At 43.5% G+C, this 27147-nt stretch overlaps 1 protein-coding gene across 3 annotated transcripts in view; it reads right to left on the bottom strand.

Annotated features, from left to right (window-relative positions):
• EYA2 (EYA transcriptional coactivator and phosphatase 2) overlaps positions 1 to 27147 on the bottom strand; it is a 292955-nt gene that overhangs the window by 201847 nt on the left and 63961 nt on the right. For 2 of the 3 annotated variants that reach the window (XM_039479738.2, XM_074406621.1), the window contains exon 2: positions 2227 to 2345. In XM_039479738.2, coding sequence (XP_039335672.2) covers positions 2227 to 2335 — 109 coding nt within the window. In that variant the 5' untranslated portion in view covers positions 2336 to 2345. Of the gene's footprint in view, positions 1 to 2226; positions 2346 to 27147 lie in introns of those variants that run through there. The other variant, XM_039479741.2, reaches the window with a different exon arrangement.

The following is a 27147-nucleotide window of genomic DNA, read 5'->3' as shown; positions in this document are numbered from 1 at the left end:
GGAAGGGGCACCTCTTTCACTGGTGGTCAGTGAGAGGAGCACAGTATGTGGCGGCCCTCCAACGGTCTGAGGGACAGTGAACTGGCCCCCCTGTGTAAAAAGTTTGGGGACACCCGATCTAGGGTCTGGAAACTCTTACAGCTTGGCAGAAAGTGAGTTAGAAGTGGTTTACAAGTGGGAACTCTGGAACCGGAGTGCCTGGGTTTGATTCTGGTGTGACTTTAACCCGGTTACATAACTCCTCCATGCCCCAACTTCCATGTCTGTAAAATGGGCGTATAACCTAGTAGGGGTATAATAATTAAATGAGAAACAGTACAGAGTACTAATCAGGAGAATAAACTCTGAAGTCAGACTACCTAGGTTCAAATCTAGGCTATCATCCGTGACATCTCAATCTAGCTGCTTAACCTATCTGCATTTCGCTTTCCTCGACTGTAAAACGGGGATAATAACAGTATCGACTTTTTAGAGTTGTGAAGATTAAATGAGTTAATAGAGTAATGCCAGGCACATGATTTGCTCCGATGGTGATGGAGAGGGAGGAGAAGAATGCATCCAGATTTATGTTGCTTTGAACAGTGCCTGGCGGAAAGTACGTGCTCATTAAAATTTAGTCCAAAAGGGAGAGGCAGGGATTCGTCTACAGGACAGCGGCCTCTCAGCTCCTCCCAGTGGCAGCCAGTGGGGAATGTGGGCCTAGCCTTTTAAGAGAAACCAGAACTCCAGGTTTTTATGTGAACGCTCCCAATTTTTACAAGTTCACTTTTACTTAAAACACAGTGTAAACCAAACAAAGGCATACTCCAGGACCAGATGTGGCAGTAGGCTGCCCTGTGTGCAACCATGGTTTTGAATTCACCGTGGTTATTTGATTTGGTTCAGAGGAGAGCGATGATGGAATGGTAAATTTAATCATGCACCATGCCCCCAGGGTGTGCCAGACCCTTCACATCCCATCGCCTCTCTTCCTCCTTGTAATCAGTGCCCTACGAGGTATGCCATTATGCCCCCATTTGACAGGTGAGAAAACTGAGGCTCAGAAAGCTGAAACAGTTTGCCTGAGATCATTTGGCTGAGAAGCAGCAGGGCTGGGATTCCCCCCTCAGCAGCCTGTGCCCTTTCCCGTTACTACCAGCTCTCAAGTGAAGACAGTTGACTTGTGTCTCTACTTGGAAGAAAATGATGAATGCCTTTGAACAGGGCTCAGTAAATTTTCTCACACTCTCAAAGGCCCCAGGGCAGTTTACACGAATGCTCCAAAGTGCCAGGAAGGATGAGGGTGTGCTCTCCACCATCCAGTTTTGGCATGGGAGCCCAAGTCACTTGGTGGTACTTTCATCAGGGCAGTTCCAGCTCTGTAACCAGCATGCAAGGAGAAATGTCATTGTCTTGCTGACAGCAATAATTACTCGTGGAAGCCTGGACTGGCTTCAAAGCCAGTTCCTTGTGATGTTATATTCCAGACACACATCACTTTGGTTTTCCATGACAGTTACACAGAATTTGTGCCCCATGAGCTGGTGTCAAACAGAGAGTGAAGGAGAACAAGGAGGGGGTCTCCGGACACCAGCAGCAAATCCGAAAGCCAGCCAAGGAAAGGGTTAAGCCCAATAGTTAAACATAATAGCTTAATGCCTTTTGCTAACTCCAAGCTCTACCAGGAAGGCTGACACATGCCAAACAGAACAAACAATAGCTGGAATTGTTCTAGTGAAAACTAGTTCGACTGCATCATTCGCCAATACTTTTTAAAACAACTTTAATTCTTCTCTGCTTCCTTGACTCCAACCCGACCTGAAAGCAAGAGGCAGATGAGTTCTTGTCGTAATGTCAAACCTCTGTGAGCAAGACGCCTGCTTGGACAAGGGGATGGCAGACGAGAGCAGAGAGGACAGAGCTCAGAGCCAGAGACAGACACTGCAAAACACATCCAAGGGTGGGGCCTGGGACGCTCCCCAAAGCGACTATCATCTGCGGTGGTGTCAGCATTTCTTGGAATTGGAGACCAAGAAAGGAAGTTCAAGACATGAACAAGCGCATTTTTACCTCAAACGATGAGACAGAATTGTTAGAGATCTCCGCCAAAGTTTTGGTTCAGAGGCAGGGGAGAAATTGTCCTAAGGACAGTACTTGGGAAAGGATGCGTGTCTGTCGCTTACTATATTCACAGGGTGAGCTCGGACCACCACACCTGTTGACCCAAACTCACAGCAGGAAGCCTACCTTCTCTGTCACTCAGAGTCCACACAGCGGCGTCAGGACGGCTAAACTTCAGTTTATCCAGACAGTCGCTGTTTACAGTGAGGCTGGGTGAGATCACTAGTTCTAGCATTTCCTTGTACCTGAAAGAAAACAAAGGGAAATATCATTTATTCATTAATTATACATGCTTACTAATGATTCCTATTTCTTTCCCTAAGAGTATAAATATTAAAGCTGATTACCTAAACCCAGCCTTCTTATAAATTCTACATGATAAAAATTCACTAAACTTTTCATCAAAGGGAAATGAGAAATTAAAATGAAGTTCCTGCTCCCCGCTGGAGAATACACCCAGTTGATTAAAACATTCCCCTCCTTCTTGCTGTATTTTGCCATTAGAAAAATTATATTTTGGTCTCTTTTAAATGTCATATAAATGAGCCAGAGCAAACTAGGGCAACTTCCCAGCTGAGGAAGAGAGAGATAGGCAGAGAGGGAGTGTCTGGATTTAGATTTCTAAAAGCCAGAGGCTTGGGGAGAACATAGGGTTGACTGTGGTTAAGACGGAAAAGCAAACATGGTACTACTCGCATGAACAGAGAAAAGCTCAAAAGGCATCAGGGTCATTAACAACTCTCTAGGTGGCAACACTCCATAGCTCACCACTGCGGTCCTGACCAAGAGGGAACTGGTTCCTGAATTACCCATCACTTTTATAATATGTTATGGGGGGACAGGGGAGAGTAGGGATGAGTCTCCCTTGGTCTTTCTCATTTCTTAATTGAAAACATTTCCAATTCTTGCACCATGGTGGTAGTCACTCCTTCTAAATTCTGGCCAGGTGCAGTGGCTCACACCTTCAATTCCAGCACTTTGGGAGGCCAAGGTAGGTAGATCACTTGAGTCCAGGAGTTCAAGACCAGCCTGGGCAACATGGTGAAAACCCATCTCTACAAAAAATAGAAAAAAGTTAGCTGGGTGTGGTGGCACATGCCTGTAGTTCCAGCTACTCAAGAGGCTGAGGTGGGGGGAATCACTTAACCCCGGGGAGATGGAGGGTGCAGTGAGCTGTGATTGTGCCACTGTATTCCAGCCTCGTTGGCCGAGTGAGACCCTGTCTCAAAATAAATATTAATAAATAAATTCCCACCAACTGGGTTTAGAAAATGAGGGTTCTAGTTAATGCACACACCACTATACATGGAGCATCAATTTTCCAAGGTCTAAACTACAACCAGTCACATTTAACAGTTATCTTCAGAGAAAGGCTAAATTTACTGTGAGCATGTCATTATCACAAGGTCATTCCTGGCAAGATCAGTTATCATTTGGTTAATGAAACACAACGTAGCGATCGGTGGTGTCCTGCTTATAAACTCAAGAGCCTGTTGTAAAAAGGTTGCCAAGTCAAATCCCAGTTCTGCTACCCACTACTTTGAGCAAGTTACCAAACTGCTTTAAGTCAAAAGTTTTCTCATCTGGAAAACGGTCACGGTGAAGATTGAAAAAGATGGTTCATGTTAAAAAAAAAAGCACTATTTTAATAAACAGCAACCTAAATGCTTATTCAAAATAAAGTTAAAAAAAACAGCCAGCCCTCGGTATCCCAGGAGGGTTGTTTCCATGACCCACCCCTGCCCCCAACCATGGACACTAAAACTGGCAGGTGCTCAAGCCCCTTATATAAAATGATAGAATATTTGCATATAACGCACACACATCCTCCCATATACTTTAAATCATTTCTAGATCTTATAGTGGCCAACACAATGTAAATGCTATAAGTCGTTGTATATGCACTGTTTTGTTTTAAAATATATTTTTGTTATATTATTTTTTACTGTCTTTTTTGCCCCTGAATATATATATGTATATATGTATATATTGAGATGGAGTCTTGCTCTGTCTTCCAGGCTGGAATGTAGTGGTGTGATCTTGGCTCACTGCAACCTGCCTCCCAGGTTCAGGCGATTCTCCTCCCTCAGCCTCCTGAGTAGCTGGGATTACAGGTGCACGCCACCACACCCAGCTAATTTTTGTATTTTTAGTAGAGATGGGTTTTTGTCATATTGGCCAAGCTGGTCTTGAACTCCTGACCTCAAGTGATCTGCCCGCCTCGGCCTCCCAAAGTGCTGAGATCACAGGTGTGAGCCACCGTGCTCACTCTCCACTGCCCCCTGCCCCCAATATTTTTGATCCGTAGTTAATGGACTCCTTGGATGGGAACCAAGTGTACTGTTAATGGACACAGATACATTCCACATAAAGAAAATTACACTCAGGAATGATCGACACTTTTTGCAGGAAAATGGCTAACTCTGGGGGTAGGAGGGAATGTAATTTTGGAAGTGGCACCTGGGGGCTTCGACTGTGTAGTGTTTTGGTTCAGGGGTTGACACTACCTATGACCATAAGCCAAATCCAGCCCACAACTGTTTTTGTGTGACTGTGAGTCCGGAATGGCTTTCACATTTTTAAACGGTTGCAAAATAATCAAAAGCTGGATACTATCTCATAATATGTGAAAATGATGCGAAATTCATATTTCAGTGTCCATAGGTAAAGTTTTATCGTAACACCGCCCTACTCACTGGTTTACTATTCTGTCTGTGGTTACTTTCACACCACAATGTTAAGTGGAGTAGTTTCTACAGAGACCATGTATGGCCTGCAGAACTGAAGGTATTTAGGATCTGGCAGCAAAATTTTGCGAACCCCTGTATCAGGTCATCAGGATGCTGGGTACCCTACTTTTGTAAGTTGTACCCATCTTTGTATGCCTGAAACACTTCATAATTTTAAAATAAGAAAGTCTTCACTTCAGGGCTTGTATATAGGAAGTAGTTTATGTATATGGACTTTTTGATCTGATGAGAGAATTCTACCCTGATATGGTTTGGGTATTTGTCCCCTTCAACTTTGATGTTAAAATGCGATGTGGGGCCAGGTGTGGTGGCTCACGCATGTAATCCCAGCACTTTGGGAGGCCAAGGTGGGTGGATCACGAGGTCAGGAGATCGAGATTGAAACCATACTGGCTAACATGGTGAAACCCCGTCTCTACTAAAAATACAAAAAATTAGCAGGGAGTGGTGGCACGTGCCTTTAATCCCAGCTACTCAGGAGGCCGAGGCAGGAGAACTGCTTGAATGTGGGAGGCAGAGGTTGCAGTGAGCCGAGATTGTGCCATTGCACTCCAGCTGGGTGACAAAGCGAGACTCCGTCTCAAAAGAAAAAAAAAAAAGTGATGTGATCCCTAACGTCTTGGGACTAGTGGGAGGTGTTTGGGTCATAGGGGTGGACCCCTGAATGGCCTGGTGCCCTCTCCATTGTACAAGTGAGTTCTTGTTCTATTAGTTCACAGGAGAGGTAGTTGTTTAAAAGAGCCAGGCATCTCTCTTGCTCCTTTTGTCATTGTGTGACGTGCCTGCTGCCCCTTCAGCTTCCACTATGAGTAAAAGCTTCCTGAGACCTCACCAGAAGCCAAGCAGATACTGATGCCATACTAGTACAGCCGGCAGGATCATGAGCCAAATAAACCTCTTTTCTTTGTAAGTTACTCAGAATCAGGTATTCCTTTATAGCAATGCAAAACAGGCTAACACATAGCACAAATCAGCTCTGGTGTTTATATCCTTATATTGAATATATATATGTGTGTATGTGTGTGTGTGTATGTATATATATATATATATACACATATATATGTATATATATACACATACACACACACAGAGAAAGAGAGCAAGAGAGACAGAGAAAGAGAGAGAGAGAGAGAGCGCTTGTTTATATATAAACATTTATATATAAATGTTGAGTCCTAAAATGTCCCCATCTATACATGCATCCTGGGTGCCTGTTTTCTTGTTTTTCAAATGCCACAGGCACTCCAGGATAGAGGCCTAGGCGTCTTGCTCCTTCAATATATCAAAACCTATCGTACGGTGCTTAGCAAATAGCAGACACTGTGTCTTTATCTGGCTACAGGTGCCAGAAATTTGCATCCTATCCAAATGTATTCCCTTCATTCTTCTGGGTGTGTGTAAATAATTTAAGGTTAAAAAGTAAGCAATGGGGTTAAAAATATCACTAGTCTCCGTTATCCAGATGCTGTATTAGAAGCAGCAAATTGTTAGCCAACTGACCAAATCTAGTTAAAAACAAAATGAATTGTTTTCCCCACTGCCTGGGGTTTAAAAATATTTGTAGTTGCCAATATTTAAAAATGAGGCAAGTTCACATAAAAATCTAGATTTTCCTCTTTTCTTGAAAATAGAAGAGTACTGCCTTATTCTTGCATGGCAACAACCAGCTGGCACTGAACAGTGGCTGCCCAGTTAAGTCACGGGATATGGGCTCCATTTTGTCACAGCCCCCACCACTCCCTACTCTCTTACATGACTCTCTTTTTCCATTTGTATTTCCTCCTGGTCCCTATAGGCATTTGCATTTGAGAGCTATGTCATATGTATTATCAGAAAAGCCGGCTAAGGAAAGAGACAGCATTGTGACACTTCTGGCCTCAGTCACGTAGCTTATTTACTTTACTAAGTGTTGCTGTCATCCTTCAGAGCTCTCACACATCCAAAACAGCATTTTGTTGATTTTAAGCAGAGAAGGAAAGTGTTTGTGAGTTGAACTCTGAGACTGAGTATTGCTACTAAGGCTTTTGGTGTATTCACCTTAGACTCTTGCCTAAGATCCTTGAAGGCCAAGCCAATGAGGAAATCATCTTTATTTCCTCCACAGCACTTGACACAGAATCTTGTTCATTCCATCATCCAAATAGCTATTGTTGGAGGAACGGAGAGAAGGGGCAGAGGGAGAGAGGGAGAGGGAGGGAGGAAATCTTACTTGAGCCATGAAGATTTTTTAAAGTTTCTTCCAACAAGATTTTTAAAAGTTTCCATTTATTTTCCACCACACCCTAGACAATGACTCTGACTTGTTAAATATGTAAACGTTTCCTTATAAATAATGCCATGTTGTTTTATGTGTGTCATGTGTTTTAATTAATAGTGCATATAATATCTCATTCTGTTTACCAGGATTTTTATTTTCAGTCTGCACTAATTAAAAAATGTGCATAGTACTGGATGCGTATCTAGCATGTAGTTATAATTCTATACTGCACACCCACTCTATTGAATTTACGCATTGTTCTGGTGGTGAACAGGTAGGATCTCTCGGCCACCTTATAAACAGTGCTGCAATGAACATCTCCATTCATCTTCATTTTTAAAATGCAGTATCTCTCTCTCTCTATATGTATACACACATATTCCTAAAATGTATTTATATCCAAAGTGGAGGATTTGTGTGTTATGGAGTTATATGTGAACTGAATTTAAGTACTAGCAGACTGTTCTTCATAATTTCTGTACTATTCTAGATTCGACCAGAAGTGCCTAAGGGTTCCAGTTTTACAATTTCCTGCTAACGCTTGGCACTGTTCCACTTCCTACTTTTGCCAAACTGATGCGTGGAAAGCAATATCTCATAGTTGTTTTCATTTTCATTTCTAGGATTAGTAGTGAGTTTGAGCGTATAGGCACATAATTGTGGGCCATATGAGCGTTTGGAAATTGTCTATTCAGATCTTTTATGCTTGCCCATTTTTCTACTGGGTTTTCTTTTTCTTTTTCTTTTTCTTATTGATTTGCTGGAGTGCATTATAGAGTCTAGGCATTCATTTTTTTTTTTTTTTGATGCTACAAATTTCTTCGCTTAGTCTTCCATTTGTCTGTTTCCTTTATTTCTATTGTCTTTTGTAGAACAAAAAAATCCTCACCTATTTACCTGATAATTTCTTTTAGTAGCTATAAAAATCCTTCCTCTATTCTTGGGATTTTAAAATTTGTCTGCATGTTAAACTTTTCACTTAGAGTTTCACCTTTCTTATTTAAGTCTTTAATTCATTTAAAGTCTGCCTTTTTTGTGGTTTAAAGTTTTTCTCCATATTGAAGAAAACAAAAATAAGCCATTTTTCCTAATATGTATTAAACTGTCCAGCTGATTGCACCACCCAGCTATTATGTGATAGCTTGTATTTTAGTCAATCTCACCATCATAATCAAAAATAAAAGCTATAGAATACTGTTTTAAAGGATTGGAAGTCAACCAAGGCAGGTCTTGAGGGACCAAGATCTCAGAGAGATGAAAAACAGACTAAGTTTGACCTCTATCAATTTTCCCCTCAAGACATTTGCCAGTTTATAAGCAGCGAAGAAAAAAGCAACAGCTTAGAGTTTTCCAGTCTTACGGAGCTGGGGAGACAAAAAGAGTTCAGGATTACTAAGGTAGTTAGAACACAAGGAGCAAAGATTGTAGAAATATGAGAATCACAGAGGTATGAGTCTGATATTGTTGACAGTTATTAGCCTTGAGGCATTTGCTGATACCCAGGCTGGGTGCAGTGAGAGGCAGAGAAACCAAGCAAAAAGGGTAGTAGCTATGAAGGCAAAAAATTAAGCAGAGCTTTTTTGCAATTGACCAATTATAAGAAGACAAAAATTGGAATTCATGGCCAACAAGGATGAGAAGCCTTGAGAAACACTCAAAGCTTTTCACTGGGACCCCTAAAGGGTTACTTCCTTGGAGTAAGGGCAAAGCAAACAGATTCTGCCTTGACACATCTCAGTTCCATATTGGACCAAAGTGATTTGTCTCTACTATCATCAACAGCCAGAAGAAAAACTTTTCTTTTGGGGGAGATGCCATCTTCTAGAGTCTCCAGTGTTTTGTACACAATAAAAAACATTACCAGGCATATAAACAGACAAAACCAAATGATCAAAAACCAAGACAAAAAACAACAAAACAAAAAACAACAAAACAAAAAACAACAAAACAAAAAACAACAACAAAAAACCAACAACAACAACAAAAAAACAAAAAACCTCACATGAGATTCAGCTATTGAAGTTGTCAAACACGAACTCCTCAGCAACTGTGATAACATAATAAACAAATTGATTTCAGAGGAGAATGCTGCTAAAAAATACTAGACTTTTAAAAAATGGGAATTACTGGTCAGGTATGGCGGCTCATACCTGTAATCCCAGCACTTTGGGAGGCCGAGGCGGGTGAATCACGTGAAGCAGGAGTTCAAGACCAGCCTGGCTAACATGGTGAAACCCCATCTCTACTAAAAATACAATTAGCCAGGCATGGTGGCAGGTGTCTGTAATCTCAGCTACTTGGGAGGCTGAGGCAGGAGAATAGCTTCAGTCCAGGAGGTGGAGGTTGCAGTGAGCCGATATTGTACCACTGTACTCGCGCCTGGGTGACATGAGCAAAACTCCATCTCACAACAACAACAACAACAACAACAACAACAACAAAAAAAAAAAAAAAAAAAAAAAAAAAAAAAGAAAAAAGAAAAAAGAAAAGAAAAAGAAAAAGAAAAAGAAAAAGAAAAAGAAAAAGAAAAAGAAATTACAGAACTGAGAAATGAAATAATTAAAATTAAGAACTCAACAGAGCAGTTGAACTACTGATTGGACACAGCAGATGAAAGAATTAGTGAACTGGCATGTAAATCCGTAGACAAATCTTAAGAAGGAGGTTGGAAAATCAGTTTAAAAGATCATAAAAGAAACATGGGACATGGTAAAAGATCTAGCACACATGTAATAGGGGCCCCAGAAGGAGAGGAGAGAGAGAGAGAGAGAGAGAGAGAGCAAGTGAGAAACAATATTTAAAGAGAAACTCACAGAAGACCTTCCCAGATGGATAACAGACATCAAGTCATGGAGTCACGAAGTTCTGTGAATCCCAAACAGGATAAATACAGAGAAAAGAATTCCTGGGCATATGATGGTCAAACTGTAAATGTGCAAAAATATATTAATCTGAAAAGCAGTTGGAGGGGGAATAAAAGGCAATCTTTAAAGAACGTATAATAAGGAGAAGCAGCTTCTCAGCAGAATTGATGGAAAACAGAAAACAATGAAATTTCATCTGCCAATGTAGAATTCTATGCCAGAAACAAACAAACACAACTTCAAAATGAGGACAAAATAAAAATGAAACAAACGAAAATTAAGATTGTTTGCATCAGCAAACCTGCATTAAAAAAGAATGTTCTGGAAGCATGAAAAATCACCAAGGATAAAGAGCAATATAAAGGGGCAAATATATGAGCAGGAAGAAGATAGATAATTACAATTAACGTGTTTTAAGGACCTTGCATTTTCTTGGAAATGGTAAAAGTACTAATTTCTAGTAAACTTTTAGATATATCAAGAATATATCCTATAATATTTAGGGTAACTGCTAAAGAATAGTAAGTGTAAACATTTCATGTACATTTATATATTACATTAATTATAGTAAACACAAACAGAATAAATATAACACTTGAAAGACAAAGATCACCAGATCGACTTTAAAAAAATAACTACATGCTTATTACAAGACCCCTTTTAAATATATAGACATACAAAGATTCAAAGCAAGGATTCAATGATATGAATACAACATAAAAGAAAGCTGGAATTACCCTAAGTAGACTTTAAAATAAAAACCGTTATTAGAGATTTACAGAGACATATTGTAATGATAAAATAATCTACCAAGATATGATAATTTAAAAGTTTTTATCCTTTTGAAAATTAATGTGCATGAAGAAAGGGACTTGACTGATTCTAGGTCCCTGTTAGACCAAGAATTAGAGACGCAAAATCTAAAATACCTACAGCAATCAAGATACCTACAGCAATCAAAACACATCAGCCAAAGCTACCGAAGTATTAATCTTCACAAAGTAAACACAATCCTGACTTGAGAACCCAACAACTGCTCTTTCCTGCTGTCAGCTCCAGCTCCAGGCACTGGTGACTTCTAGAAGCAAACTATTAGCCACAGGGTACAGGAATGTGAACAAGCAATTCAAGGCAACTGGGTTTCCAGTTAGTAAAACCCTTCCAAAAATTCTAGTCACAGTTCTCACTTCCACACCCCTGATTTATGCCAGGCAATTTTCCTGATCACATTTACATTATCTCTTTTAATTCTCTCAATCATGCTGGGACATAGAAGGATCTGTCCTGCATTTCCTCAACGGCCAACTACACACAGATTTAGGTCTGAGCAAAGCATAGGCACCAAGAAAATGTGAAATCGTTCCTGTTTGGTGAATTTATCCTGCTCTGCCATGAGGAGCTAAAGAGAAGCTTTTCGAATGTCGGCACACTCCACCAGTTGATGGATGGATAAAGAAAATGTGGTATGCATATAGAATAGAATATTATTCGGCCATAAAAAAGAATAAACTTCTGTCATTTACAGCAACATGGATGGAACTGGAGGTCATTACGTTAAGTGAAATAAGCCAAGCACAGAAAGACAAATACGGCATGTTCTCAGTTACACGTGGGAGCTGAAAAAGTAGATCTCATGAAGATGGAGAGTAGATTGTGGTTACTAAAGGTCAGGAAGGGTGGTGGGGAGGCTGAAGAGAGATTGATTAATGGGTACAAATATACAGTTAGAAGGAATAAGATATAGTGTTCGATAGAACAGTAGGGTGGCTATAATTAACAATAATTTATCATACATTCAAAAGAGCCAGAATATTGAATAACCAGAATGATGCTAGCATCAAGAAAAGATACATATTTAAGGTGATGAAATCCCAGTGACCCTGATTTGATCTGAGCACATTATATGAATGTATCAAACTATCACATGTACCCTGTAAATAAGTCCATCTATTATGTATCAATAAAAAATAAAACCAAACAAAATTGTAAAAAAAAAAAAATTTCAGCATGCAGTGAGTTTTCTGTCTTATGAATCGCTTTGTTTCATCATTGAATTGGAGACAATGGAGAAGGAAGGCCAGTCTCTGGTGTGTGACGCTGCCAAAGGTCTTAACTTGGCCCTGATCACATTGCTCGGCTTATACACATCATCTAAATAAAAACAGCTCACACTCACAGAGCATTTATTCTGAGGCCTAAATCTCTTTGCATGCACTGGCTCATCTCATCCTATGAAGTAGGTAGAGATGAGGAGACAGGTTCAGAGATGGACCCGGCTAGCTGGTGGTGGAGCCAGGATTCTCACCCAGGTGATCTGGCTCCAGATCCGTGCTCTTAACCGCAGGTTGCAGATAACTCTGCATCACAATTTCAACTCAGGGCCCATCCAGCTCTAAAGTCTACTGAGCTACCCAGTCAGAGCACCTGATCTGTTATCTGCTCCAGGGGTTCAAATCCCAGCTATGTCGTTATCAGCAGTGTGACCTTGGGCAAGTGTTATTTCACTTATCTAAGCCTCAGTTCTGTAAGACGGAGAAAATACTACCCTGCCCCCCAGGTTATTCTGAGAAAAGTGAGTCAGGGAAGACCTGAGTGGGTGGGTATTCAACAAAGGGCAGCTGACACTATTTGCATTCACACAGACAAAGGCTCAAAACACACAATTCGTTTCATTCCAGGTAAACACTGGAAACTGTCATGAGGATCACCCAGAAACCACTGGTTCCTATTGTGGTGTGAGGGGCAGAGCTGAGCTCTCCTGCAGTTTGGGGGGAAGGCTTCCTTCACATTCTCCCCACTTGCCCCAACTCACAATTACCTGAAATAGGAGACCAGCTTGTTCTCTATGCAGGGGGAGGAAGAGAGAACTCAGCCTTCACGGAATCTGGTGGAGAGAAAGACTTAGCTTCCCTTTTACAAAGGCAGGGAAGGGAAAGGAAGAAAAAGCATGGAATTCATTTACAAAAAACAAAAAAGAAAAAAAAGAAAAGAAATTCTTTCTGTGTAGCATTGTTGCAAAACCCTGATAGCCCGGCTACTTCAGAACAGGGCCCAAAGGAGCAGGAAGAAAGAGGCATTCAAGAGCCCCCACCCTCTGGCCTCCTTGGCCTGCTGCTGCCTGCGGCTAGCGCCATTTGTTACCCTTGTCACCACCCCTGTCCCTGGGGACTGGGAAGCAGTGGGGGAGCCCAAGAGATGACAGCTGGAGGGTGGGGGCAGGGGCAGCTTCAAAGGCTGGGAAGGATCAAAAGCAGATGGAGGGTCCCCAGCGGGTGGGCCGCTCACCTTTCTGCACTCCTGTGAGTGCACCAGCTACCTTGGCTGACGACGGTGGCCCTGCCTGTTAGATGCAGAGGACAGATGGCCAGTCGGCCAATGGGACTGTGGAGAGGGCCACTCCCAGCATCCTTCACGGGCTGAGAAATCGAAGCCGGCTGATTTCAATCACAGGCTTCTGGACAGACAGCAGCTGTGGCCCAAACCTGGATGTCTCTGGCAGCCTCCACCAGCCTCATTCAATTTCCCTTCAAAATACATCTGTGAATCACAAACCAGCTTGGCTTTCCCCATTTCAGGGGGCAATTGCTCACACCCAAAGCTCAGGATCGCTCTTACTTCTCCCTTTCCTTCAACGCTCAGGTCCAATCCAACTCCAGACCTTGTAAAGTTCGCCTCCGTAGCCATCACCCAGGTCCAAGCCACCATCCTCTCTGCCCTGGAAGACCACCGCGGCCCGCCTGCCCACCGTCCTGGGGCCACCATGGCCTCCCTCCAGTTTCTCTGTGCAGCAAACGACAGCATGAATCTGAACCTGCTCCCCTCACCTCATTCTTGCTTATAACCTCCGACGGCTCTTCATTGCTCCTAAGATGGAGCGACGACTTCCAAACATACCCTTGATCTGCCTTTTCCTTGCCCAGTGTCTGATTCCAGCACGCTGGCCTTTCTCTCGCTCCACACTCCCTCTTGCCACAGGGCCTTGGCACATGCTGTTCCCTCTGCCTGGAACTCCAGTCCCTCCTGTTCACCCTGCAGAGGCCTCAGTTCTGGCAGGATTTCCCCAGGCCCTCCCTGAGTGGGCGATTCCCCTGCTGCAGCTCACGGCCCTCTCTCTCTCTCACACCGGTCACGCTAACAGTTTCTACAGGTGTTTGTGAGTTAATTTCCCTAGGTCTCCCCCACCGGACTGTAAGCTCTCCAATGGCAGGGATTTGGTCTGTTTTATCCACCATGATATCCCCCAAATCTCCTACAGGGCCTGGCCCTCGATAGTTGTTTAATAAATATTTGTGGTAGGATGAACGAAGGTACTGTAGGAATAAATGCAGACATTCAAACAGTATTTATGGAGTGTTTGCTAGATGTACCCAATACTGTGTGGAACACGTTCCCTGCCGGCACTGTAGTCCACTCCATGACTGCCCAGCGCCTCCAGCCATGGCCTTTGAGACCTCTGGTTTCCTCTTGAACCTAATGTTAGCACTGTATGTAGGGTGCGGTCAGAAGTGTATCAGTATGGGATGCTACTGTCTCCCAGGCCATCCCAGAAGGGAGAGGAGATCCAAAAGGTCCTGTTCAAATGACACAGCCATCCCCTTCATCATGGTTATTATACTATTAAAAAGCCCTGTCTGGCGTGGTCCCTGAGCGGTCCTGCTTTGTGCTAAGAAAGCAGGAGAAAGCGGAACTGTTCAGAGCTGCAGCGTGGAGAGGGAAGTCACGGCTTAAGAAGGAGCGTGGTGGGAGAAGTGGGTTCCTGACATTTTGGCCTGGTGGCTTTTCCGGCAATAGCATCCCTTCTTTCCTTAGGAAACTGCCTCCCTGTGACCCTCAGTCCATGTGGCTCAGCTGGGACTGACCCTACTTACAGGCTCTGAGCCTGGCAATCAGCATCTTCCATTCCTCCGTCTACCGTGCTTGGCTCCAGGACGGTGGAGCCACCTGGGGCCAACAGGAGACCCAAGATGAACTGCCGGAAAAGAGATCATTCTCTCGTGCTGCGCATAAGCCCTGGAAGATGTGCACCTGGAGCGGTGGGCAGCCCCCTGCCTGTGGGACTGCAGACTGCCTTTGTGTTTTAATACAGGCGTATCATGCCCCAGGTGTTCAGTGTGAAAAGTCAGAGTAGAAATCAGCTGTGGGTGCAGCCAGTGAAATTGAGGGGCTGCCGTCACTTCAACAACCTTGGGGAAGAATTCCACAAGCCACGGGAGTATGGTCACAAATTTCCTCCTGTCCACACCTCCATCCTCTCCTGCCCCGCCTCCCTTAACACGGGGAAAGGTGTTATTGAATAGAAGTTGTGGGAGAGGGCTGCAATGCATTGGGAACCATCTTCCCAGATAAATAGGCAAGTTCAGTTTCCTCTGCAAAGACTAGAAGGCAGATAAATGGATCAGGGACACAGCTGACACTAAAGCCATTCACTTATACATGGAGTCAGGCTGCCCATCATTTAGAATCATTGATGCTGTTTACGTAGCACACCAAAGAGCAAAGCTGCTACTCCCTCACTAACCGATTTCATCTTTCTTCCCCCCTCCCCCGCCCTTTAAGGGCCTTCTAAGAGCCAGGGACTGTCTCAGGTACTGGGGAAACAGTGTACGATCAGATAGACAAGTTCCTGCTCTCCCGAAGTTGGCATTTCAGCGTGGGATTTGCTATCCAGACTTAGCTGGCATTCCTAGGTGGGTGACCCCAGAATCGTCCACCTGTGCCTCCTCTTGATAAGAACTGCATGATTCTCTCTTAAAGTTCTGGTTACCCAAATAACGTCTGAAAACATTTGTAAACACGTTTTAAAATTTCAGATGAGATTAGAGCCACGTTGGGGCACTGCCTCCCGCCAGATGCATCCACAATTAACAGGACAAATAGTGTATAAACACGAACACCCACATACAGTCATAAAACTATACAGCATTATTTTTATAATCACCGCTATTGATCCTGGACATCTTGTTCCAAGATGTTTTTTCACTCTAACAATAATAAAAAAAAATCTAGGTGTTCATTCCATGCCACGACACAGAGACCTAGCTTATTCTTCTTATTCTTTTTTATTTTATTTTTGAGATGGAGTCTCACTCTGTCACCCAAGCTGGAGTGCAGTGGTGTAATCTCAGCTCACCACAACCTCTGCTGCCCAGGTTCAAGCAATTCTCCTGCCTCAGCCTCCTGAGTAGCTGGGATTACAGGCGCCTGCCACCACGCCCAGCTAATTTTTGTTGTTGTTGTTGTTTTTTTAAGTAGAGATGGGGTTTCACCATATTGGACAGGCTGGTCTTGAACTCCTGACCTTGTGATCTACCTGCTTCAGCCTCCCAAAGTACTTGGATTGCAGGTGTGAGCCACCACGCCCAGCCTAGCTTATTGTTTCTCATTGCTGCATGGTATCTGCAGGCATGTCTACTCCACAGTTCATCTGTCCAGGCCTCAGGGTTCCTACGTTGTTGTTATGATAACGAATTCCACAATGACCGAAGCAGGTCCTCTAGGGTGCATGTGCATGGAATTTTCTAGAAGTGATACCCCAAGGTGAAACTGCTGGCCCCCCAGTTTAAAATAGTAAAACCCATTTGCCTATTGCTCCTCAGAGCGGTGAGTCCAATTTATATTCCCAGTGGAATGTCCCGTTTCTTCATCTCTTGTACTATTTTTACCCCCCGATCGGAAAGCTTTTATCCAAAAACTCTCTAAGGAAGACATAAACAGTTATTTTATTTTTATAGAGACAGGCCTTGTTGTGTTGCCCAGCAAACTCCTGGTGTCAGCCTCCTGGGCTCAAGCAATCCTCCTGCCCCAGCCTTCTGAGTACCTAGGAGTACAAGTGTGCACCATCACACTTGGCTAGTGTTTTCTTTTTTCTTTCTTTCTTTTTTTTGTAGAGGCAGGGATCTCACTTTGTTGCCCAGGCTGGGCTCGAACTCCTGGGTTGAAGTGATCCTCCTGCCTTGGCCTCCCAAGGTGCTGGGATTACAGGTGTGAGCCACCGCACTCAGCTTATGTATAAGCAATTGCATAAGCAATATGCCTCCGTAGCAGCCTATTGAAAGCACCATCCTTCAGCCAAGCAGGCTGAGTTCTAGGGAGTCTTACGATGAAAGGAAACCAGCTTGAGTCTTGAATCTCAGTTCCAGACTAAGCTCTCTCACCTATGCTTGGTGAATTCTCATTCATATGAGCTTGGCACAGAATAAAAAATAAAAACAGCTGATGGGAAAGCTTTCACTCTACTTCCTCCTGTGGTTCAAGTGATTCCCCTGCCTCAGCTTCCCGAGTAGCTGGGGTTACAAGGCACCCACCGTCATGCCTGGCTAATTTTTGTATTTTCAGTAGAGATAGGATTTTGCCATGTTGGCCAGGCTGGTCTTGAACTCCTGACCTCGGGTGGTCTGCCCACCTCAGCCTCCCAAACTGCTGGTATGACAAGTGTGAGCCACTGCGCCCAGCCTGCTTCCCTCATTCTTGAGTGCATGTAAAACAAGGGCCCATCATTTGGTCAATCAATCCAACTTTGCTGTCCCTGGTATTTTTAAAAACATTTTATTATTTTATTTTATTTTTTAAGAGACTGGATTTCACTACGTTGGCCAGGCTTGGTCTTGAACTCCTGGGTTCCAGCAATTCTCCTGCCTTGGCCTCCCAAAGTGCTGGGATTACAGGCGTGAGCCACTGCGCCGGCCAAAACCTTTTATTTTGAGGTAGTTTTAGATTTACAAAAAGTTGCAAAACATAGTACAGAAAGGTCCTGAGTACCCTTCACCCAATGCCTTCCACCCTGTGATTACATCTTACATAACCATAGTACAATGTCAAAGCCAAGAAGCTGAGGTTAGTGCAGTGTGTGTGTGTAGATCTGTGTCATTTTATCACATGTGCAGCTCTGCATAGCCACTGCTGCGATCTAGAGATGAGTCCATCACCACAAAGATTTCCCTGTGCTGCTCCTTCATAGGCACACCCACCCCAGGCCCTCCCGACCCAAAACCCCTAACCCCTGGCAACCACTAATCTGTTCTCCATCTCTAAAATGTCATTTTGAAAAAGTTATATAAATGGAATCATGCAGTATGTAACCTTTTGAGATTGGCTTTTCGAAAAAAAAAACACATGATGCAAGTTTGGTTGCCTGCATTTTACGATGCGTGTTCCAATATTCTCTGGACCCACAAGAGGCAATCTTCAAAAAGGCACCCAACGTGTAGTGACAGACTGGGACAGGACCACACACGTTCCGCTTGATTCCTGGTTCGGTTCAGCAGGGCCCTGGAGCCAAATGTAGAACCTTATAGAACATTTCTCATGCAGAGCCACTAAAAAGAAAAAAAATAAAAATAAAAAGAAACCAAACCAAACCCACACCCCAACCCGTAACCACCAAAACTAGGCACAAAGCAAAACACCAAGGACTCTTACTGTAAGGGAAGAGTCCTTCTTGCCAAGGATGGCTGGAGAACATGAAGTGCTGGAGACCACCAGGGGAGTCCTGGAGTCCTGGTATCCCACCATGAGGCAGGCAGGAGATCCAGGAGGAAAGAGAACCCCCAGGTTGCAGAGGCATTCTGCTTTCGGATACCACACCAGCAACATTGTCCTTCACTGCTTCTCTCCCTTCCCTTCACCCCAACCATAGCCCATTGCAATGACCTGGACCCATGTGAAACCATTTAAACTGTGGCGAGCTTTGTTCTGAGTCTACAAAGCGAAGGCATTGTTATTGGGGGAAGGGAAACAGGCGGGAGAGAAATGTTGAAGAATGGGTAAGAGAAAGGGAATACTGGAAACCAAATAGGAGAGTATCTTCACTTGTCCAAATTATTATTTGTGCCCCCATGAAGCACTGACAACTATGAAGATGGAGATAACAGTAGTTCACGTACACTAAGCGCTATCCACGAGCCAGATGTTGCTTTAAGTGCCTTTCCTATTTGAGTCCCCGTACTCTTCCCAATCTTCTACCAACCTCAATCCCATTTTAGTTTGGTAGAACTTCAATCCCATTTTATTGATAAGGAAAGTGAGGACAGAAATGGAAGATATTTGTCTAAAACCAACTGTAAGTAGCAGAGACGGATTGAGAGCCCCGTGCTTTGAATGTTCCCCTCTTCTGCCATCTGCCACTGACAGCAGCAGATGTCTTCTAATTAATCTTTTCTAATGACTGATCTCCTCTAATTACATCATTACCCTGAAATTGAATGAGCCGTGCAGTGATTCATGAGTGTTTTTAAAAACTGTTTTTATTCTTGTTTGGAGGTTGGCTGAACGTTATGCAATTTCATACAAGGAGTTTTTTTTTTTTTCTTCCCTCTCTTTTCGTCAGATGGCTTCATGGTGAGGGCTAGAAGTTTTTTTAATGAAAAATTTCCAACATATATGAAAGTAGACCGAAGAGCGGAATGAACTGCTGGGCACCCGTTACTGAGACTCAACAACATTCACGATTTTTGCCAAATGTGTCTTTTCTCAGAATTTTGGTCGGGTTACTTTTCTCTTTGCTCAAGTGTTTAAAACAAATTCAAACTTGAAGTATCTTTTCTCCACACACTTCATTCAAAACTACGGATGTTTTCCATCATAACACGTAACAAAATTCACACTCACTCTTTGTGCCGTCTTGAACACGGTCCACATTCACTCTTCCCCGGTGGTCTCAACACACCCTTGCAAGGGTGGATTGTGATATAGGACCTAAACAGTCTGCACAGATTTACTTATTGTATCTCCTACATTTCTTTAATCTAGAACAGCCTCCCCCTCATTTTTATACAGACTCGATGTGTTGGGGAAACTAGGTTTGTTGTCTTGTAGAATATCTCATGTTCTGTATTTGCCTCTTTACAGTGTTGTTAACGCATTTCTCTTTTCGTTGTATTTCCCATAAATCAGCTGGAATTGTGATGAGGTTCAGAGTAATTTGAGGGAGGGCAGCAATGCTCTGGAACTGGTGCTGGGTTCTCACCGCTGCAGCTCATCAGGAGACCCAGGTGTCTCCTTTCTAGAGACATCACAAAGGCCCTCGTGTTCAGGTAGCACCTCCTGCTTCCTCCATTATAAAGTTCCCCACTAACCTCCAATCTGATGGTTTCATCCACTAATGTTTGTGGCCTGAATTAGTTCTTTCATTAGGAGTTTAGAAACTTTAAAATATTTATTTGTAAAGAAGATAGATATTCTAGAATATTCCAATGTTAGTACATTTGTTCAACATTTACATTCTTGCAAGTTGCTGTCAAAATTCTTTCCTCATTGCACTCCCCCAACCAGGCTGTGAGGTGGGCAGAGTTGGCAGGAACCTGGAACAGTGGTGACTAAGCAGCTCCCTTGAGTGCCCGGGTGCTTGAGTTCAAATCCCGGCTTTGCCACTTGCTAATGGTGTGGGATCTTCCTTGACTTCTCTGCTTCAATTTTCTCGCTTGCCAGATGGGGATACAAAGGGTCCCCGCCTCCTAGGGCTGCTGTGGGGATGAAATGACTTACACTTGTATAGTTCTGAGAGCAGAATAGGATACACAGTAAGTGCTCTTCTCCAGCCTTAGAAGCAAAGAAACTGGGAGGCTAACAAATCAAGTAAGTTTCTTCAGGTCCCACGGCTAACGACGGGCAGAGCTGGAACAAGGTACAGGTCTCTTTCACCACACGACACTGTGCCAATGGAGTGTTTTTCCACATTCCATGTTTCCTAATTATTTTGAAAATGATTGCAAATAATTAGGAAAGCCACCTTTTGGCCACAATAACTTGGAGTAATTAAAACTCAAATGACCTAATATAACACTTAATCCAAAACCCTTCCCAGCCTCCAATCTCACCTCCTGGAAGTTCCGTCCTTACAGCCTCTCCTGCAGGGACATTCTCCTTTGTGTGATTATTCAGACCTAGTGAACTGGTTCCCACTTTATGGTTTTTGCACCTGCTGTTCCTCCTGCAACAAATCCTCTTCCACCTGTGGTGTTTTCTCAAATGTCACCTCCTCAGAGATTGCTTTCTTTTCTTTCTTTCTTTCTTTTTTTTTTTTGAAAAGGAGTCTCTCTCTGTCACCCAGGCTGGAGTGCAATGGCGTAATCTCAGCTCACTGCAACCTCGGTTTCCCAGGTTCAAGCAATTCTCCTGCCTCAGCCTCCTGAGTAGCTGGGATTACAGGCACCTGCCACAATGCTGAGCTATTTTTTGTATTTTTAGTAGAGATGGGACATGTTAGTCAGGCTGGTCTTGAACTGCTGACCTCAGGTGATCCACCTGCCTTGGCCTCCCAAAGAGCTAGGATTACAGGTGTGAGCCACCACACCCGGCCTCCTTTCTTGATCATATTGTCAAACTCTTCCCACTCCCCCCAATCACCATCTACTTTCTATCCCATGAGCATGTTTGATTTGCCTTCTTAACTCTGATCACTATCTTAAAATATACTGTATATTTCTCTGTTCACTTTCAGAGGCTGGGGGCTTTGTCTGTCTTGTCACTTCTGTGTCCTTAGCATCGAATACGGTAATTGTAATTGGCATTGGCATTAAACAATCAGGCAATGAGTATCAGTGAAATGAATACTAAAAAATTATACGACAGCCTCACAGTGTTACAGACAAGGATCATGGCATGCACCACCTACCATAACATTTTTTATATTTAATTCTTTTTACAGAAGAAAAAATACACATGCTCATGGTAAGAGGCAGAGCAGCATATAATGTAAAAAGTTAAGTTCCCCACGGTCCCAGTGATCTGTACTAATCATTCACAGTTTGAGTACACCGTGGTACAGATTGTTAGGTGATCCCCAGTATTCTTTCTCTTCTCCCTTCTGCAAAATACAACTGATTCTTAGCAGGGCACTCAGCTACCCAGAATAAAGACTACATTTCCCAGGTTCCTTTGCAGTTAGGCTGTGGTCATGTGACCAAGCACAGTCAACAGGATGGAATCAAAAGTCATGTGAGCAACACGTAGCTTAGGTCCTGAAAGGAATGGGGTGGACCTTCCTCTTTTCCCCATTCCTACTGGATAGAATGCCATGTGATGGAGTGCCATCTTGGACAATAAGGAAAAGGGCAGCACTTAAAGGATAAGGAAACAAGAGGAAGGGAATTTGGGCTGCTGATGACTTTGCAGAGCAGAGCTGCTGTGTCAACTCAGACTCTTAGATGAGAGAAATAAACTCCTAGGTTATTTATGCCACTGTTATTTAAGCTCTTTGTTACACAAAGCCAAATCTACGTTTGTCTGTCTGTATTTATCTACCTACCTACCATCTCTTATCTCCTGCCAGATTTTCTTCAGTGCATTTACGTGTGTGTGTGTGTGTGTGTGTGTGTGTGTGTGTGTGTGTGGCAACTTTATAATATGGAGAATTCCAAAAACACTGCAAAAATACCCACACTCATCTAATGAGCTTCCCTAAACTCACCACACAGGCACAGCACTCATGGCCAGTCTTGCCCCATTTCCACTCCACCTACTTCCCCCTGTCATAGTATTTGGCAGCAAATTCCATAAAAGCATTTCATTTGTAAATATTTCCATGTAAGTCTCTCTCTAAAGAAAAGACCCTTTTTGGAAAACATGGCCACAATATTCCTTAATATTGAGCCAGAAATTCCTTAATATCACCCAAAACAGATAATAGTTTAACAAAAATTCTATTGTGTTTTGTTTTTGTTTCCATAAAAAAATACAGCCTGGACAGTTTTCGACATCAGGACACATGGAGCTGCCTGCTTCTTCTTAAATGTCTGCATAGTATTCCATTGAAATGATGTAGTAGAGTTTATTATTTAACCATTCCCCAACTGATGTACATCCAGGTTATTTACAGTTCGGGTTTTTTTTCCCCCCATATTAATCAATGATGCAATGAACGTCTCTCTATCTCAGGAATTCTCAGCCTTGGCACTATTGAGATTTTTGGGCTGGGTGTTCTTTGTTGTACAGGGAATTGCAGGCTGTTCAGCAACATCCCTGGGCCCTCTCCTCACCATTTACCAGTAGCTGCCCTCTCCCCGAGTTGTAACAACTAAAAATGTCTCCAAACATTGCCAAATGCCCCCTGGGGTCAATATCAACCCTGGTTGACAACCTCTCCTGTATTTTTATATACACTTAAGCAAGCACAAAACTCTAACTTCTTTTTTTAAAAATTATACTTTAAGTTCTGGGGTACACATGCAGAACGTGCAGGTTTGTTACACAGGTATACACCTGCCATGGTGATTTGCTGCATCCATCACCCCGTCATCTACATTAGGTATTTCCTAATGCTATCCCTCCCCATCCCCCTACCTCCTGCTATGCTTCCCCTACCCCCTCACCCCCTGACAGGCCCCAGTGTGGGATGTTCCCCTCCCTGTGTCCACGTGTTCTCATTGTTCGGCATCCACTTATGAGTGAGAAAATCCTAATTTCTATAGCAGAGGCCAATAGTGAAATGGAAACAGAAATTTTCAAAATGGTGGCCATTTGAGAAAAATATCAATTCATATTCACGCGGACTTTAGGAAGTACTTTCACTGCGCCCTAATCGTGCTTAACGGTGGCAATCTGAGAACTGACTGTTCACCAAGAACTGCAGTGGGTGTTCTGCAAATGTAGCATATAAACCAAAGACCCTTTGAGTTGATTGTTTTTTAACATTATGCCTCAGGTCAGAGGGTCCTATGGAAGAACATCAGATGCAGTTTATAAAAGTAGCCTTAGAGATGGGAACAGCATAAATTTTATGGTGCACTTTTAATTACAGGATCATGTTTCAGGGAACATGTGTGACCTCTGTATGCCCCTTCACCCTCCTACATTTAATAATAAATTGTGTTAAAATGATGTTTGTACACAAATGGGGGAAGGACTTCAGATTCTAAATAAAACCTAAACTCAATAGCCTGAAGCACATTCCCTTGGCCAGGTTGTTTAACATCCAGCCAGAACCTGCTGAGAAAAATTAAACGAATCCCCAAAGAGTGCATTGTGGGGCTGAACCAAGCCAAGGGAATTAATGATTAAAATAGATTTGAGGCTCCTGAGTTAGCTTAGTTCAGCTTTAGCTTCCAGTGCTGAAGTCTGGGATTTCTTGGGTAGTAAAACCAAAGCCACAGTAAAAACAAATAAAAAACAACAAAAAACCACACAAGTAAACAAACAAAAACAAAAGAGGAGAAACAAAGAGAAAGACAGGGAAGAATGGAAGAAACAAGAAAAATCCAAAAAAAAGTTATATAGCTAATCAAAGGGATTCAAGTCACTTATTCAGTCAACAAATACTACAAAGAACTACCATGTGACAGCACTGATTTAATTCCTGGCAATCGGCCGGGCACGGTGGCTAACACCTGTAATCTCAGCACTTTGGGAGGCTGAGGCGGGCGAGTCGCCTGAGATGAGTTCAAGACTAGCCTGGCCAACATGGTGAAACCCCATCTCTACTAAAAATACAAAAATTAGCCGGGCATGGTGGCAGGTGCCTGTAATTCCAGCTACTTGGGAGGCTGAAGCAGGAGAATGGCTTGAGCATGGGAGGTGGAGTTTGCAGTGAGCAGAGATTGCGCCACTGCACTCCAGCCTGGGCTACTGAACTAGCACCCTGGTAGATTTCACCTTGGATCAAGTAATTCACTTTTGCTTGTTAAAAAAAAAAAAAATCCCAGCTAGCAGTTCCTGTTAGCTGAAACCAGACAAGAAAGAGCCCTCGAGGTCAAATCTTCGCACTGAGCAAGTGTTCATTATGCACACAGCACTGTTAGCTGCTTTTTATACATTGGTTGATTTAATCCTTAAAATAACCCATGAAGTAAGAAGTACTGCCCCTTCATTTTACAGAAGAGGAAACCGAGTTTCAGAAAGTTAAACAACCTGAACAAGGATGCAGAGCTACACAGGTGACTGGCAAAAAAACATCTTTTGGAGTAGAGGTTCTTAGTGGGGTTGGGGTGGGGGTGGGGGTGGGAGTGGGGGTGGGGGTGGGGGGCGAGGGGCAGGATTTTGCTGCCTAGATTTTGCTGGCAATATCTAGATATAGTTTTGGTTATCACCAATGGGGAGGGTGCTATTGGCATCCGGTGGGTAGAAGTCAGGGATGTTGCGAAAAATCCCATTGCACCTAGGACAGTCCCACAACAATCATCCAACCCAAAATGTCAAAAGTGCTGAGGTTGACAAATGCTGTTTTAGAGGAAAGATGTTCTGGGGGGTGGTGCAGGGAAGGGGAATGAGTTCCCAAACCAATACGTTTAAACACGGAGGGGCAGTGTAGGGTGGTGGTTAAAAGATACAGACATAACCCTTGGGTGTGAGTCCCAGCTCAGCTATACAATGGGGATAAAAACGGCACCAGCTTCAGAGTTGCTGTGAGGATGAAGTGAGAGGAAGGGCTTTTAAAAACACCTAGCACACAGTAAGTGCCAGGTAAATGTTTGCCGTCCTTGGGTTCATCCCACTCAATGCATGTTATAGTAAAATGTGCTGACATGCATAATCACAATTGCTAAGATGTCTGGTGATGGCAGTTCAGGTGAGTTAACAAGATTAGGGTCCTAGATGGGCACCTTTGCATTCTCTGTGCCTCCCCTTAGGGTAACAGGACATCATAAGACACATTTCTAAGAAACACAACTGGCCAGGTGTGGCTCAAGCCTGTAATCCCAGCACTTTGGGAGGCCGAGGCAGGCGGATCACCTGAGGTCGGGAGTTCGAGACCAGCCTGACCAACATAGTGAAACCCCCGTCTCTATTAAAAACAAAAACAAAAACAAAAACAAAATCAGCAGGGCATGGTGGCACATGACTGTAATCCCAGCTACTTGGGAGGCTGAGGCAGGAGAATCGCTTGAACCTGGGAGGCAGAGGTTGTAGTCAGCTGAGATTGTGCCATTGTGCTCCAGACTGGGCAACAAGAGCGAAACTCCATCTCAAAAAAAGAAAAGAAAGAAAGAAAGAAAAAAGAAACACAGCTGGACATGGCCCTACTCTAAGCAGGAAGGAAGAAAGTGGGAAAAGAGGCGCCACTCACACGCCCCCTTCATTTTTATCTCAGAGGAGCCTCTCTACCAGCATCCTCCAGCAGCTATCCCCAGGATCTCGTCCAGCCAAGCACAAGAGGCTTGGTCTAACCACCCTTCACCTCCTTGGGCGGAGCCCATGGTCAGTCAGGCAAGATCAAGGTTCTGTTGATCTGCAAGGAGGGATGATGACTGCTGTCTATGCCACCACCAGGGGCTGTCCTGGAGGCATCCAATATACAAGGTCAAGACAATCATCCTGATTCGTGATGTAACTTTGCAAGCAGCAGCGGTCTCTCCAGGTGCCAACTGTCATTATGAGTACAGCATTGCTCGGCACCAGGAGCCGTGCGAGCTGCTTCACGTGGCCTGGCTCCTGCTAACTTCTTCTGTAGCATTCCTCACTACTCTACTCTCTGGTGACACCAGCATTTTACCTGGTATCCTTTAAAAGCAGAAAGCTCCTTGCCACCTTGGGGTCTGCCCACAGCTGTTGCATCTGTCCTTAATGCTCATCCTTCCTCCCCATCCCACTTTAGGTTTCTGCATAAAAATCACAAAGTCACTGCTTCCAGGAAGCCTTCCCTGATACCACTACTGCTATCACCATCCTCCCTTACTGGATTAATTTCCACTGCACTCTGAACTTGTCAATCATGACATTTACTATCATCGAAATTAACAGCTATTTAGTTGTATAATGATTGCCTCTCTCTTTAGACTCTAATCAGTAGCCATGAGCCACACGTGGCTTGAAATATGGCTCATTTAAACTGAGATGTGGGCCAGGAGCAGTGGTTCATGCTTGTAATCCCAGCACTTTGGGAGGCTGAAGTGGGTGGATCACTTGAGGTCAGCAGTTCGAGACCAGCTGACCAACATGATGAAACCCTATCTCAACTAAAAACAAAACAAAACAAAAATCAGCCGTATGTGGTGTCATGTGCTGTAGTTCCAGCTATTTGGGAGGCCGAGGCATGAGAATCGCTTGAACTTGGGAGGTGGAGGTTGCAGTGAGCTGAGATTTCACTGCTGCACTCCAGCCTGGATGACAGATCAAGACTCTGTCTCAAAAACAAAAACAAACACAAACAAATAAACAAAAACAAATTGATATGTGTCCAAAGATCTCAAAGACTTGATATAAAAAAAGTAAAATAATGCATTAGCAATCTTAAAAGTATTGATGA

This window comes from Saimiri boliviensis, chromosome 9, assembly GCF_048565385.1.
Source record: "Saimiri boliviensis isolate mSaiBol1 chromosome 9, mSaiBol1.pri, whole genome shotgun sequence".
NCBI lineage: Eukaryota > Metazoa > Chordata > Mammalia > Primates > Cebidae > Saimiri > Saimiri boliviensis.
The sequence above is the reverse complement of the archived record's forward strand: the minus strand, read 5'-3'. Positions and strand labels throughout refer to the sequence as shown.